Here is a 17,190-nt window from a genome sequence, read left to right as displayed (position 1 = left end):
GAAGTTTGACGTTTAAAATAACACTTGCACTGTGCAAATAAAATCGTCGCAGACTTGTTTTGGCCTAACTTTACCATCATACACACTGTTAATTGATATTTCGTAAATCTTATTGCTAAAAAATAGGGTCATCGGATGATTAAGTGTTACTGGCAATACATTTTGTATGGACCAGACCGTTACCACTGATACATTTTGCTTGGAAAACTGAGGACTTCTTTTATAATTAATAACCTCGGGAGAAAAAAGAGAAGTAAATGCCCCTTCATCTTGTAACCATAATTCATTTATCGTTTTCTTTTTCAATAGGCGCCGCTATGGACCGCAAGGATGGATTCGTCGGATGCATCAGGGCATTACTTCTGAATGGAAGACCGGTGGACTTACTTTCGTATGCTAGACGAGGTAAACACTTCATCAAATTTAACATTTTTATTGCGTTTTTTTTCAATCGAATTTCAATGTTATTTTATTTAGGCCCACTTGCACCATTCCACTAAACCTGGGTATAAAGAAGTTAATCTATCATCGACCACTATAATTATAACTTTGAACTTAAATCGATAAATTTTCTGTCTGAAATTTTATCGTATCCAAATAACGATGACGGCTTAGGGTGGTATTCCACCTGTCCATTTTCTTGGTCCAATGTGTATTTTGTCCCACATTTGCTTAATGAGAGAGCGAGACGAAATGTCATTGGACTAACTATTGGACAGATGGACTACCAACATACACATCAGTCTTTCCGTGACCACAGCTGGTGCAACTCAGCTGAAACGTCGGAATCAAAGGTAAAAACAATGAAATTATATCGCGGTAGACCAGTTTGTGTAATTAAATAGATGGTCTACCACCCTTAGCGATAAGGAGGCCAATTCAAAGTTAAATTCATGATATAATTTTGCTATCATTTGCGCGTGTCCTTCGCTCGTTCTTGTCTGTAAATGTATTTGCACGGGCTAATTCATGAATACGTTTTGCCTACAGGCCTATACGGCGTGGCGCCGGGCTGCGTGGGCAAGTGCGAGTCGTCGCCCTGCCTCAACAACGGCACCTGCCTCGAGGGCTACGACTCTTACTCGTGCGACTGCCGCTGGACCGCATTCAAAGGACCGATATGTGCTGACGGTAAGAACCCATTCATAAATAAATAAATATTATAGGACATTCTTACACAGATTGACCAAGCACCACAGTAAGCTCAAGAAGGCTTGTGTTGTGGGTACCTACTCAGACAACGATATATATAATGTATAAATACTTAAATACATATAGAAAACAACCATGACTCAGGAACAAATATCTGTGTCATCACACAAATAAATGCCCTTACTACTAGGATTCGAACCCAGGACTATCGGCTTCACAGGCAGGGTCACTACCCACTAGGCCAGACCGGTCGTCAAATACCGACCGATCGATCGTAACCGATCGGTCGTAATTAATGTTACCACTAGGGGTCATCCATTAATTACGTCACACGTTTAGGGGGTGGGAGGGGATCAAGAAAATGTGACATGTTGTGACATGGGGGAGAAGGAGTCACAAACATTGTGACGTCATTTTAACTTCATCACTAACCGAAAATTAATTTATATTTTTTTATTCGCTGTACATTTAAATAATGAGGTTTTGTAAGTAGGTAATTTTCGTTCCTAATTGGTTTTCTGTTACAAAATTACTAATATTTCTTTTACCAAAAGTATTTTTTTATTAAAAAAATAATGCCGAGTTAGTATTGCCGATTTCGTTGAAAACAAAATGTGACGTCACACCAGGTGGGGAGGAATTTGCAAAATGTGACCAAGTGTGATAAGGACGGGGGGGAGGGGTCAAAAAACCTAGAAATTCGTGTGACGTAATGGATGATCCCTTAGTAGAAAGACTGGTTTACAAGCTCTGCTCTTCTGCAGCTCGGCCTTCGGCCTCGATCGCAGGGCATCATAGCTAGATGCCCCGGGCCTATGTGGAGCTGGACCGTCAGCCTCGCTTATGGCTCCTCTACACAATGGGCGAACGCCGGCCACTCCAAGGGACGCATTTATGCGTTAGAGGGAAGTGATATTGCTATCTCATTCTACCGCATGGCTGCGTCCCTTGGAGTAGCCGACGTTGGCTCATCGTGTAGAGGAGCCATTACACTTGACCATTAGTTTAATTCCATCTTCAGCTCGGCCTTCGGCCTCGCACTCAAGTGCGCTGCGATCGACCTTTGGCCTTGCTTTATGAAACTTGGCCATTGGGTTCATGACCGACATCAGTTCTAAAGCTCTGTTCATTGTCCACGACAGTTACGCCCCGTTGCAGTTACGTCCCTGATACAACACGACCGGATTTTTTTGAACACTTGTTTGTTTGTAAAAAGGAAAACAACGAATTGCAATGGTGAAAACTACACAGCCTCGCTACTCTCAAAACCATCTACCTATCCCATGACACCTACCCCATATTTTTAAAGCCCAAGGCCTTCAGGTGAAGAAAGTATAAATGTATATCCAAATAAAATTCAGCCTACCCCTCTCAACCCTTTAAATTTCCCCCTAAAATCAGAAATAAGCAGTTTTGACTTATTCACAGTGTTAGTGATGGTACTTGCCATAACTATTCCAAATTTTAGGTACCTACATCAAACAGTCTTTGAGAAAAACGCATTTAACCGATTTGCAAGACCGAAGTGATTCCATAAGAGCACCGTGAACAAAGTGCTCTAAAAAGTAAAGTGTATGTTGTGAGTTGGGAACTGACCTGGACACTAGGTATTAAATTGACTAAATTAATTTTCCTTGATAGAAATCGGCGTGAACCTCCGCGCCAACTCGATGGTGAAGTACGACTTCTTCGGCTCCTGGCGCTCCACCATCGCCGAGAGCATCCGCGTCGGCTTCACCACAACCAACCCCAAGGGGTTCCTGCTAGGATTCTCTTCCAACATCTCTTCGGAATACCTCACCATTATGCTCACTAATTCTGGTAAGTGATGATAAATAAGTTAAAAGTTAATATTATAAACCTGTCTGAAACAGTCGCTGGTGTATCATCCTTTACTGAAATTCGATTCGAATGCAGTTCACCTTATATGCACATGTTATCTCGGTTAATTACGGGCTAAAAACAATATTTTGACTGTCTAAGATAGACAATAAAACTAAATAAGACGACCGTAAAATCTCTAGTTCCTCTTCTTTAACCTAATCTTTGATTATATTTGATTTTAAATAAAAGTGTCTACATACATAGAATTTCCCCATAGTACTATCCCATAGTTAAGCATGGTACGATGCGTAACCATGATAACATGTTTTGGAAACGTTTTATTCTCAGGTCATTTACGAGTGGTATTCGACTTCGGATTCGAACGGCAAGAAATCATATTCCAGGGCAAGCACTTCGCTCTAGGCCAGTACCACGACGTACGGTTATCTAGGAAGAACAGCGGTGCCACTATGGTGCTACAAGTAAATATATCTTTTTTAAATTTCTATCACATGGCTATAAGAAATAAGAACAGTATAAGAAATAAAAAGTTATTTTAGCTACCATGCACGCGAATTTGAAAGGTTCGACTTCGACGTACCTTGTCTTATTTTGTTGGTCTAATTACAGTAATTAAAAAGTCACGAAATAACTGCGAATTGTTTGATGCGTAACAATGTATTTTAATCAAACCAATTCCAAAATGTTTTGTGAATAATGCCAAAAATATAGTATTTTTTTACTGTAGAGTCCTACAGGGGGCCGTTTCCCAAAAGCTTGTAACTTGTAATACAAGTGGAAGTCCCTTTCTAACAAAAGCTGTCAAAAAGAGTTACAAGCTTTTGAGAAACGGGCCCCAGGTCGATTTGAGTTTTTAAAACTTTAACCTCTTATTAGGTGGACAACTACGAAGTACAAGAATACAACTTCAACATAAAGGCCTCAGCCGACGCTCAGTTCAACAACATCCAGTACATGTACATAGGCCGGAACGAGTCCATGCACGAAGGCTTCGTAGGCTGCGTGAGCCGCGTAGAATTTGACGATATATATCCGCTGAAGCTCATGTTCCAGCAGGATCCTCCGCCCAATGTGAGGAGTCTAGGTAAGTCTAGAGTCACCTTTGTTTTATTTATGTTAAGTGGTCTTTATTTAACTTGTAGTGGGTAGGTAGGCAGTATGTGTGGGTCGAGTTTGGAAGCTAAATTAGAAACAACGGTCGCGCACTGTCTTAAACCACAAGAGGAATTTTCGACCGCGGACGCTGCAGCTGTGGAATAAGCGCCCTCTGCCGAGGTTTTCTCGAAGGACTACAGTATGGGGTTTGTCAAAAAAGCAGTGTATAGGTTTTTAAAGGGTGGCGACTGCCGCATGTAGTTGCATCTCTGGGAGTTGCAGGTGTCCATAGATACGATGATTGCTTACCATCGGGCGGGCCGTAAGCTTGTTGCCACCGACATGGTATTAAAAAAACCAGTTCCTGTCCAAGTAAAAACGTGAAACGTATCCTGGTCACGGCACCAAATTGTAACTACAGTTGTAGTGCGTAATTATTTCCATTGTATTTTCACGGAAACGTACGAACTTGTCTTGCTATTTCAATCAGTCTCGGAATAAAAAGTACTGAGGTTGACTGAAGTAGCATGACAAATACGAACGTTTCCGAGAAAATATGATCGAAAATAACTAAGCACTACATCTGTACAAAGTATCAGAGTACAACTTCAACATAAAGACGACCCCAGTACATGCATGAGGGGTCTTAGGCTGCGTCAGCCGCGTAGAGTTCGACGTTATGACCGCTGAAGCTCATGTTTCAGTTACATGCTTCACCTAATGTGAGGAGTCTAGGTTAGTTCAGGGAATTCCAATTTTGAAATTGGAAGTAAAATCACCCTTTGTTTTCGTTTTTATTTGCTACCCAAATATTTAGAGCGATCTGTTTGGATTATTTTAAATTATCTAAAGTATAATAATTTTAGAGTTGTTTTTAATAAGTCGGAAAGTCGTTTCGGTTGACATATTAAATAAATAAATAAATATTACAGGACATTTTTACACAAATTGACTGAGCCCCACGGTAAGCTCAAGAAAGCTTGTGTTGTGGGTACTCAGACAACGATATATAATAATATATAAATACTTAAATACATAGAAAACAACCAAGACTCAGGAACAAATATCTGTATCATCATACAAATAAATGCCCTTACCAGGATTCGAACCCGGGACCATCGGCTTCATAGGCAGGGTCATTACCCACTAGGCCAGACCGGTCGTCATATTAAAAGAGTACACTAAGTACGATTTTCTTACAATCAAAAACTCGACAATAGTGCGTACCGAATCGATAATATGAATATCGATAATGTATTTCTTGTAAACAAGTAAGTCACCGACCTAACGTAAAAAAATCTGAAAGCGTCGCCAGTCAAGGGAAATAATATTTTTAGTACACTCGTGTTTTAAAATTAGAACGCACGTAGTTTACGATTGTAGGCGGTTTAAAACAAACTTACGTGAGTGTTGTTTATTTCTTATATTCTGTCCTTAAATCAGTTTTATGATAATTCGTATAGTGTTTTATAATGTGAATGGTACTACGTAAGGTCATTATCTTACTGTTAGTGTTGAATATCTTAGCCGTGCAGGTATTTGCGTATCTAGGTGAACTATTTTTGCGCGCCCCATTTTTGAGCACTAAAACAAGTGAAGCGCTTTTTGTGATGTTGACTTATACCTGACGCAAGCTCAACGGGTCTAGGAGCACTATCCATTTTAGTATGAGCTAATTAAGATAGCTACTATTTTTTGGTAACAGTTAAAAAGCATCTTATAAATATTACCATGAAGTGAATAAATAAAAACTAAACTTGTAACGGACTGTAGAGAGGTGTGCGAAGATCAAACTGTATTTTTTTCAACATTTTTTTAAGGTTTTCAAAATACGTTTTGTTGTCTAGGTGGAGTTCTAAACGAAGACTTCTGCGGCGTGGAACCTGTCACCCACCCTCCAGAGCCCATCGAGACGCGGCCACCCCCGCCCAGGGACCCTGCTGATACAGACATGCATACCACTGACGAGGCCATCCTAGGCAGTATGTATCTGTATTTTTTTTTTCTACTCCCGTACTTTTATTTGTCATTTAAAGAGTCGTGCACACACCTTTAAACCCCTATCTTATAGTTGTCCAGACAAGTCTTTAATCTATTCCCAAAAAAAGTATTTGTGCATACACGCAGTATCTTTTTGGCAATTTTACGATACTTCGTGTAATCACCACTTAAAAAATATTGTATGAAATACATTGTTGTCAACCTAATTTTAATTCGTTGTTGCGCTTACCAAATCTGATATGTGCGAGATTTTAATCAAATGAATTAATACCTTATATATTTAGTTGCTAGGTAACTATTTGTCAATCAAAAATCGAACACATATCAGCTTTGGAAAGCGCAACGACGAATTGTCATCTTTGACAGATGAGTGAACCGTAGACATGATTTTTTTAATTTCATTCATTCTTTTCCCGCCCGTACCCTTCATTCTTTGCTATTTCTTGAATGAAAAATATTCGTTTTTATAATTTTATTTCAAAGTAAGTGATTTGTCGTAGAAAAAGTATTGTATGCAACGTTGTTTAACTGAGTCAAAAAATACTCGTGGCGTCTTCATTAACAATTTTCGGCTTCGCCTCAAATTGTTACTCACGCTACTCGCCTTTTTTGACCTCTCTTAAACAACGGTTGCATAAAATACTATTATCCGCCTGAAGCTTTATCTGTTTATAGGTCAGTTATACTTACAACAATAAAATGACTGATCGACGTCATTCAGCAGAAAGTTATGAAACTATTCATACAATAAAATTTTTGTGAACGTTTTGACGATGACAGATCGTTTGGTGCAACCGATCCCTAGTAATGCAGTGGCAAAATATGAAACTGTTACCTTCTGTGTTGTCAAACAATTAACATTGACACATTTTCATCGTAACATTTCCCGTGAAATAGTTAAACGCAGTGCTAAATGCATCTAAGCCTTTTCCATTTTCTTGGAATCTTAAATAAAATTTATCTGTCACAAATGAAGCAATTTTACCGGTTGACCTTATTGTGTTTTAATTATAGTATATGCATTTATATAGATTATATGTGGGATGAGTTGACAAACGTATTAAATGTATTGATATTTCTTTACAGCGGTGTTGGCGTTCATCTTCCTTATGCTTATCATCGTGGCGGTCATTTTGGTTCGAGCTCTCTCGCGGCATAAGGGAGAATATCTCACCCAGGTATGTCATTATCATTACATTGACAGAAGTACATGTATTTGTGGTCATGGGCTTATTGAGGAAAACATTAGGATCTGCACAGTGACAGGTGTTTTTCTCGCTTCAAGAGATTTTCGTTTTCACATGACATGCCAATACAGTGGCGAAATTATGGAGGGGGGTCGTTAGAGGCTACGTCAAGTTTTAGTTCTCCTACGTATTTATCCGTATAAGAAAATGCAAATATGTTTTCATCACACTCGTTCAGTAAATGTGGAATTGCACGCTGGTTTAGCGGGAGTTATAAAAAAAGCGTTTTCCCTAGGGAGTTATGAAGTTTCTAGTGCTATAATTAACAGTTATTTGTCTTTATACTTAATTTTTGTATCGCAAGTGTGATGATAAACATTGTGTGTAGGTAACTCGGGGCGTAATTATAGTTCGTTTTTTTTTGGCATTATAAAGAACTTCGCAGAAGTAAGCTTGTGGTTCCAAATCCGGCACTTTTAGCGGTAATAATTTGAAGTAAATTATATGTATTGACCGTGCTACATTCGATAATTCAATAATTATTAACAATTAAAGAGCCTGATAAAAACTGTACGCTTACTTCTGTGGAGTTCTTTTTAATGTTAAAAAAAAAAACGAAACTCGAGTCAATATATCGCAACGGCTACGCCCCATGTTGCACAATGTACTATTACCATTCTATCTCGTTTTTTGTAGCAACTTATACTTAGAGTAAGAAGGTAATGTTGACACATTGATGACATGAGTACTTGTTGGGGTGGTGCAGGAGGAGCGCGGCGCGGACGGCGCGGCGGACCAGGACCAGGCCGCGCTGCACGCCGCCACCGGCCCGCGCGTCACCAAGCGCAGGGAGTTCTTCATATAGCCGCCACACACCACACACCACACCACACCACACCACACCACACCACACCCACCCACTACCCAACACTCGCTAAACTATGCCCATGTGTCTAGCAACCAAGTGACGCGAGTACTTATCCGCTTGACCGTCTGACGATAGCATAGTATCCGAAACCAATATGCTCTTAACCGTCCGCGGGAACCTTACTATCCGAGGAGTGGAAGAAAGATTTGATGTCAGAGCCATCTAACGGAATATTTCGGCATTATTTACTAACTAGATGAAAACCCGGCTTCGCTCGGGTAAAATAAATAATAGTAATAGGTAATACTCATTATGAATTAAGTAATTATTTACTTTTAGACTTCAAACCTTCATCAAGGCGGTTACAAACCTATCTCATCTCAGAAAACTTTAAATCCGTAACATTAACTCGAAAAATTTACTATTCCGATATATCTAAAAACAAATATGTAATTAAAAAATCTCATCTGCTTTTCTGGTAGCAGTTCGGTTCTGTAAGGGTCGCAGTTCTAACCTAACCTAACCCACTTCTGGTTGCAGTTTGGTTCTATAAGGATCACAGTTCTAACCTGACCCACTTTTCTGGTCGCAGATCGGTTCTGTGAAGGCCGCATTTATAACCTAGCCCACTTTCCAATCTCAAAAGAGGGAACCCTTTTGTACCTACCCTTCATGGCACTAAAGTGAAAGTATGGAAATTATGACTACTATTTCATTCTTTAATATTAATGCCTATCCATTAATATTAAATTCGTTAAAAAAAAAACTGGATAAGTGCGAGTCGGACTCACCCATCAAGAACGGAACACTTTTAAGTATTTGTTGTTATAGCGGCAACAGAAATACATCATGTGTGAAAATTTCAACTGTCTAGCTATCACGGTTCATGAGATACAGCCTGGTGACAGACGGACAGTGGAGTAAACTGAAATAAAGGTTCCGTCACACCGGCGCGTTTTCAGAGCCGGGCCTGAGCGTTTTATATGAAAAAGCGGCGCGCCCCGCTCACGCGCCGCACGCGAAACGCGCCTGTGTGACGGAGCCTGAAATATCAAACCGGTCAAGTGCGATTTGGACTCGCGCCCGAAGGGTTCCATACTTTTTAGTATTTGTTGTTATAGCGGCAACAGAAATACATCATCTGTGAAAATTTCAACTGCCTATCACGGTTCATGAGATACAGCCTGGTGACAGACAGACAGACAGACAGACGGACAATGAAGTAAAACTGAAACAAATGTCATATACCTACTAAGAAAAACCGGCCAAGTGCGAGTCGGAATCGCTAATAGGTTCCCGTTTTTAGTTACCCTTCAGGTACGGTACCCTAGTATGGTACGGTACCCTAGTCAGGTACGGTACCCTAGTATGAGTGTAATAGATTTGTAACCGGTCAGCAATGTGAGTCCCTTGGAGAAGCAGAGGTCTAGTCTAAACTCCCACTTACCATCGGCATTAACAGCCTTATATGCTTGTTTGCCACCAATATGTCATATTCTCTTCTTCTTCCTTGTCGTATCCTCATGGCTGAGGGACGTGACGAATGTGGACACTTTTCACCAGCGCTCTCCAAGCCACTCTGTCTTGGGCCCAGTGCATGCTAGCCTGCAATGTGGCGTTTGTCTCTGACGTTATTCTGTCCGCCCAACGCGTGGCCATACGTCCACCCCTACGCTTCCTTGCCATATGTCATATTAAAACATATTAATAAAAATTTACTCGGTCAACAATGTGAGTCCCTTGGAGAAGCAGAGGTCTAGTCTAAACTCCCACTTACCATCGGCATTAACAGCCTTGTATGCTTGTTTGCCACCAACATGTCATATTAAAACATTTTAATAAAAATTTACTCGATCAGCAATGTGAGTCCCTTGGAGAAGCAGAGGTCTAGTCTAAACTCCCACTTACCATCGGCATTAACAGCCTTGTATGCTTGTTTGCCACCAACATGTCATATTAAAACATATTAATAAAAATTTACTCGGTCAGCAATGTGAGTCCCTTGGAGAAGCAGAGGTCTAGTCTAAACTCCCACTTACCATCGGCATTAACAGCCTTGTATGCTTGTTTGCCACCAACATGTCATATTAAAACATATTAATAAAAATTTACTCGGTCAGCAATGTGAGTCCCTTGGAGAAGCAGAGGTCTAGTCTAAACTCCCACTTACCATCGGCATTAACAGCCTTGTATCTTGTTTGCCACCAACATGTCATATTAAAACATATTAATAAAAATTTACTCATTTCATTGGCCCCGCTTAAATATTTCTTTAATTCGTTTTTAGTATTTGTTGTTATAGCGGCAATAGAAATACATCATTTGTGAAAATGTAAACTGTCTAGTTAATCTAGTTATCACGGTTCATGAGATCTTGAGATACAGCCTGGTGACAGACAGACGGACAGCAGTCTTAGTATTTAATAGGGTCCCGTTTTTACCCTTTGGGTATGGAACCCTAAAAAGTGACCAAGGCCTCCAGTGCCCCAGGCTGGAATCAAAGCAGCGTCCTCTGCTATTGCAGCAGGTGCCTGTGCCATTCTGCCACCGGGCCATCCACGGCGGCATAGGTCGGATTTTTCCAAGTATACTTATGCACTACTTACTGAAGGCTTATGGAGCCTTGCCATCCCTAAGCCTAAATTAAATATTTTCTGAAAATAATTTGTTTTGTTCTAATAATATATTGGAGTCCTAGTAATAGGGGTCCCGTTTTTACCCTTTGGCTACAGAACCCTAAAAATCAACCTTGTTTTGGTACAACGCTTAACTATGACTCTGAAATTTTAGCAGGAATTAATGTTTTTTTTGTTGTCACCTGTCAAATTAGAATAGAATAGGATAGAATAGCCTTTATTACCCAAAAAATTAAATTTCAGTACATATTACATTTAAATAAATTCACATTTCATTTATATCAATTAGTTTTTCAATATTTATTCCTTAGTAACTTTATTAAATAATTTTTATGTCATTGCTTTTTAATAATTATTTCAGTCTGCCTTCTTGGCATAGGCCTCCCCCAGCTCTCTATCCCTTGCCGTCCCTATCCAATTCGGCTCCGCATGCTTCATTATATCATCCGACCACCTCATTATTGGTTTCCTTCTCTCCTTTCTCCATCTCTAGGATACCATTCCGCTACCTCTCTATCCCACTTATCTTTACCTTCCCTTGCCATATGTCCAGCCCAACCTTTTGCAGTCAAAAGTGTGAACTGGTCAAAAGAACTTTTAACCGACAAAAACAGGCAAAACTGCTTTTGACTGAGCATGTTGGTCAAAAGTAGTTTTACCTGAAAATCATACCTATTTCTGGCAGCAGTTTCGTTTTTAGGGCGTAGCAAAAAAAAAAACCCTAACCTACCAAACTCTGGGAACAGTTTCATTTTTTGAGCGTAGCAAAAAAAAATAACCCTAACCTACCTATCTCTGAGAGTACTTTTGACTGATAGTAACAGTCACAATTACTATTAATCAATGATTTTCAGGTAAAACTACTTTTGACCAACACGCTCAGTCAAAAGCAGTTTTGCCTATTTTTGTCAGTTAAAAGTTCTTTTGACCAGATCACACTTTTGACTGCGACATATATACTATCTATATATCTTATTATATTTAATCTTATATTCAACTTACATTGACTCCGGAGATAACTTATTAGCTTTTATTCACTTTCCAATTCACCGATACACCTCAAATTTGATTCATAGTCTAAACTAAAGCACAGTTATTAAATATGTCCACAATACACTGTAGCTTTTTCACTGTTTCACACTGTTTACAGTCAGCTGGCACTTAAACTCAAAGTTTCTTTGAACAACGTCATTTTCATCTCGCTCACTTATTAGTTTATCACAGCTGCTTCAAGGTTGCTTTCACTTGCATTTCCAGGTAGCTAGTAGTGCCTTGACATGTAAGAATATTTGGAACCATTCTGAAATATTAAAATACAACTGAGAGACCGATGTTTATACTAAACACAATACTCCCATGGAACGCTTTGAAGTTCAAATCTCGTTACGTTACGATGGCGTTTGCACTTTGCACTATGTTCGGTGACTATTTTTTATTGTTAACACACACAATACACTATTTAACAGGTTTTTATCACGTATTTTCGAATAAATTAATAATTCAAAACACCCCAAAGCCGAATGGTGTTGACGTCTAGGCAGTGTTGCAATCGTCTTAAAAGCCGTAACAGACTATCGCACGTTCTGGTTTAAAAAATTTTATGTAATAATTCTACCGGTATACATATCCATATGAAACGAAACTTAATGCAAATAATAACCATTATACATACCGGAAAGTCATCAAATAATCAGTAATAGTCGTCTTGCTTTTTATTAAAAAAAAACGACCAACCTAACTTGTAAGCATGTTTGCAGTTTCTAAACGCAACAAACGCTGTCAAATGACAACCAACAAATTGAACATTTGCATTCTTTGTCGAAATTTTTTCACTTTTAAATGCAAAATACTCGACAATACGAATTTTGCGGATACATGTTCCCGATTCAAAAGTGATATTTTTTCAAGCTCTTTCGATTGAGCATATTTTCATTCGGTTTTACCGTCAGAGCCGCTCGCGTTTATATATAAAGATTCTCTATATGCAACAACGTAGCCTAACCAAATAGCTCTAAAAAATATAGATGGCAATGTAGTTATAGTTTTTGTAGGAAGTTGTGGATGCGAAGCGCGGGGCGTGTGTCGCTAAAAAAAACCGGACGGTTGAGAGGAAAACAGTCTCGCGGGCCGGACGGTCAAGTGGTTAAAGTGTCGGCCATGTTTGATATCCCAGTAATAATAATACTAAGTGCTTGTCGTGTAAGTACTTGCGCGAGTACTTAACACGACGCAAGACATAGGGAAAATTTACCAACTAAACTACTTGCTTTTTTGAAATGCGATACTGCCTTATAACGTTAGGGTTTTCTCTTCTAGTGACGTAGTTAAGTACTTGCGCATAGTTCTTAGTATGTCACCGAATTATACTTAAGTTATTAAGTCGCATTTTACTTCTCGCAAGAGTTACGATTAACATAGCAAAAAATATTTTTTTTAGGCCTCGATCATATTAATCTCTCTACCCCCACCGTCACAGTTAAAAATAAATAAACACTTTGAATTTACAGATTTAAGACATTTCCAGGTGTAGAATAGAACATTTCCTGTTGAAAGGTTAAGAAGAAAGATTACCTATACAATACAATACAAATACTTTTTATTGCACACCTCAATAAAAAAAGACAATACAAAAGAAAACAAAAATACAAGCAGAGGTAAACAACAGGCAGTCTTATCGCTAAAAACCGCTATACTCTCACAATTTCCTGCTATCTTTCTCCTAATCAAGTAGTTTTTTTATTAGCCTACTTTTAGTGTCCCATTGCTGGGCAAAGCCGTCCTATCAAGTAGAAACTATTAATAAGTCAAGCGTTTAACAATATCATCCGTTTTCCATCCACTAAAATAGTACTTGGTTGCCGTACCAACTTACATTTCGACTAATAAATTCAGTATTCAGTATTCAATATATTTATTGCATCAACATGTTGTTTTACAAGGTATTCAGGTATTTTATTTCTGTATCAAACATGAACCCTGTTAGGGCATAGCAATCTTATAACTATATCTTATATCTAATAATTTACATAATACAATTCTTGCATATAAAAAAAAAACAACAAATAGCATTAAAAATTGGTGCAAATCATATTTAAACATTAATTTTCAATAATACAATTCTTGAATATAAAAAATAATAATAATTTGACATATAACATTAAAAATTAGTACAATTCTACTCATTACTCAGCCAGTCTTCCTTTAGAAATCAAAAGTATTATTGTACTTTCTGTAACTATTATTTACATCTAGCGTAAAATACATCAGTGTTCGAATGATTTCAAAGGCCTACTATATGTAAGCCTCGCGTGTATTATATCAATATGTAATATATGTATAAATTTCAGTTGATTTTAATATAAAATGTGCTAAAATGGCAGCCTATTCTGAAATAGCTATGAATGGTCTTGGCTGCTACATCACAATAATTTAACTTCACTGCTTAGCGTTGATGAAAATTAAATGCATTTCGTAGCTAAGTTGTAAACATTAATCTTTGGAGGACAAAACGTCTTAAAATATCAAGATATTTTATATTAAGTAACACAATTATCATCCACAATGTTATCTGATAATCCGTAAACCTTATTACAATAGTATAAGGTCAGTTAAGAACCGCTGGTACTAGTAGAATAATGTCTATCGCACGTAAAGACAGTAGTCGCTTCCTACACTGCCTTGCAGTACAAACTTGTATGTCTTGTCTATGTCTCTTCTATTATGGACTAATAAAACAGGGAAGACGATAATGTCTGTACAAACTCAAAAATGACCCTACCGATCATTTCATGAAATGATTGCATCATGAAATTATCATTTATAAGTCTCCAAACTTTTTCACCTGAGGGCCATATTGCGCCTCAGAAACTTTCGCGCGAGCCACCGTCGGTTTTTGCTCCGGGGGAGGTATCTGGTTGCTGCTGTTAGGAACAGTTCCACTCAATGAATGCTGAACCCCTGGAGTCTGGCTCCCGCGGGCCGGACAGTGGGCACTCGCTTTGGGTGGCGCGGGCCGGCTTGAAACGCGTCGCGGGCCGAACTTGGCCCGCAGGCCGGGGGTTGGAGACCCCTGATTTATAAGATCTGGCCGCGATATATGGACATTCTCGTTTTCCTGTTTTATTATTTATTTGTCCATGGTTCTATCAAGTCTATATAGACATAATTGTCTATGGTCTGTTCATTTCATTCTAAACTTTCTCTCCCGTCGTGCCATCTGGCTTTTATATTTATATAGTGGTAATTTATACTGAAATAAGTCAAACACTCATCTTTTCAATTCGTAAAGAGACAAGCATCTTCATTGAGTACCGTATAAGTATCATGGTGAAAAAATATCCTCAAAATGAGCGGTAATCATCTAAAGGAAGGACGCTTATCACATGAAATTATGTACATTGACCTACCTGTTACTATCTCTACCGCACATGCGTAATAATTATATTGCTGTCTCGCCCGTATGCCGGCGGTCAATGACACTGCTATTGGGACAGCAATATGAATTTGCGTGTGCAATAGAGATAGGAACAGGCGAGTCAATGTCAATGTACGAAATTCGTCCTTTCTTTAGATTAGAGAAAGTATTTTTTTCTTATAAGGCCCACTTGCACCATTCCACTAACCCGGGGATAACCGGTTAAACCTGGAGTTACCATGGCTACCAGTACAATTTGATACTGGGTTACGGTTTAACCGCTTAACCCCGGGTTAGTGGGATGGTGCAAGTGGGCCTAAGAAGCATTATCCAAAAACAATTGAAGTTTCTAAAAGAAAGCATTGTCTAAGAACCTGTGAAACAAATGCTTTTTCTAAACGGTATTGTTTTGACAGTTATTTGTTTTAAACAATTTTGTGAAGTCCATAGATTTATAATAAGATCTCGCTTGTGCTAAATCTGAGCCTAAATTCTTTGTTAAAATAAACGAGACTAGTTTTGTTAGCAGCAGCCTATGAAATTAAGAATCTCAATTTGATAAAAAATATTTTAAAATGTGACGAAAATACAAATTAGTGTTAAGGTTTAGTTTTTAAGTTGTCTTTATGAATGAATTATTATATTATTTTTCATAGTGCCGTAGACCTTGTATTTAGTTGTGTAGATATTTTTTTGTTTTCCGTCCAAGATGTATTTTCGTTGCGTGACTTAGTTTACTTACAATGAATTTAATTGTGTGTTTTTAGATTATGTTTTAGTGATATTATTAATTAAAATTTTTACGTATTCTGCAGATATATCAGTTTTACAATAAATACTGTTTGCTTTCATATAATTATAAAAATATGAGCCATTACAACTATCGTGTAAGCGTATGTACCTTGAAGATATTTTCTACGTAATGTAAAGCGAAGTTTTGTATCATGTATCATAAAATTCATACTTTTTGTATATCGTAGTTATATAATTGAGTTCGAGGATGCACTTCTATACGGGATGGCTAAAAAATAACTGCATTTCCGTTGCCAGGGAGGTTTTGGGATTATACTGTGCAACTTTTACTATGGGACCAACCCCGAAATCGCCAATAAAATATTTGGCTGTTTCATTCACTTTGATTGGTCCATTTTCAAGGGAGGGTAAAATTCTTGGCGCCGCGTATGTAATTTACATACATACGTATGCACGCAAAATGTCGATTGGTTTCCCGTCAGCTACTCGCCATCGTCAACCATAACCTCTCAACAACCTTCCGAGTTACGCGGCAGACTAAGGCCCACTTGCACCATCCCACTAACCCGGGGTTAAGCGGTTAAATTGTTAAACTAGTGTCAAATTGCACTGGTAAACATGGCAACTACATGCGATTTTGCCGGTTAAACCTGTAGTTGCCATCAACTACAGGTTTAACCGGTTAACCCCGGGTTAGTGCAATGGCGCAAGTGGGCCTAAGTGTGGAAGTGCCTCCTCGGCCCGCCAGGTGTCGTGCCTTAGCCACAGGCGCCTAGAATAACACGTCACGTAGACTTGTAGAGTTTTTATTTTAATACTTTATTCACAATAAATTCTCCACGAATTAATTACTTTGTTTTACTTAAAAACACATTTATCCACTCATGTATAGTTATAGTTCTTTACCTATAGATGACAGGAAATCCTATTAAGGTGACAGTCCATTTCCAACGACATTTTACTATGGAAATTGACAATAACAGCGACGCGTTCAGTACTAGTAGTGCAGCTGCAGTCAGAAATGGAATGTTACCATTAGAAATGTGCAGTCAACCGTGAGACGGACTTAATGTACGGAACACTTGGAACGCGACTCGCACTTTTATGTAAAAAAAATGTCTTGTGCAGGGAAAATGTAGGTAACCTTGGCCTGAGCAGTACTTGACGTCAGGTGCGCCGCTTAACCCGTATGCGAAGCGCTGACTGCAGCCCTAGAGGTGAGAGCTTCGATACACTAGG

General features: G+C 38.7%; 2 protein-coding genes across 2 annotated transcripts in view; both read left to right on the top strand.

The window, feature by feature from the left end:
* LOC134664315 (neurexin-4) overlaps positions 1-17,190 on the top strand; it is a 426,329-nt gene that overhangs the window by 17,282 nt on the left and 391,857 nt on the right. Inside the window, exons 17-24 of the mRNA XM_063520885.1 lie at positions 310-405; positions 991-1,131; positions 2,794-2,973; positions 3,325-3,458; positions 3,874-4,081; positions 5,940-6,074; positions 7,180-7,271; positions 8,047-9,063. Of these exons, the coding sequence (XP_063376955.1) occupies positions 310-405; positions 991-1,131; positions 2,794-2,973; positions 3,325-3,458; positions 3,874-4,081; positions 5,940-6,074; positions 7,180-7,271; positions 8,047-8,145 (1,085 nt within the window). The 3' untranslated portion in view covers positions 8,146-9,063. The remainder of the gene's footprint in view (positions 1-309; positions 406-990; positions 1,132-2,793; positions 2,974-3,324; positions 3,459-3,873; positions 4,082-5,939; positions 6,075-7,179; positions 7,272-8,046; positions 9,064-17,190) is intronic.
* LOC134664303 (L-aminoadipate-semialdehyde dehydrogenase-phosphopantetheinyl transferase) overlaps positions 1-17,190 on the top strand; it is a 264,536-nt gene that overhangs the window by 16,781 nt on the left and 230,565 nt on the right. The gene's annotated exons all lie outside the window — the stretch shown is intronic.

The sequence above is a fragment of the Cydia fagiglandana genome, chromosome 5, assembly GCF_963556715.1.
Source record: "Cydia fagiglandana chromosome 5, ilCydFagi1.1, whole genome shotgun sequence".
Lineage (NCBI taxonomy): Eukaryota > Metazoa > Arthropoda > Insecta > Lepidoptera > Tortricidae > Cydia > Cydia fagiglandana.
Note: the sequence above shows the minus strand (reverse complement) of the source record. Positions and strands in the feature narration are given on the sequence as shown.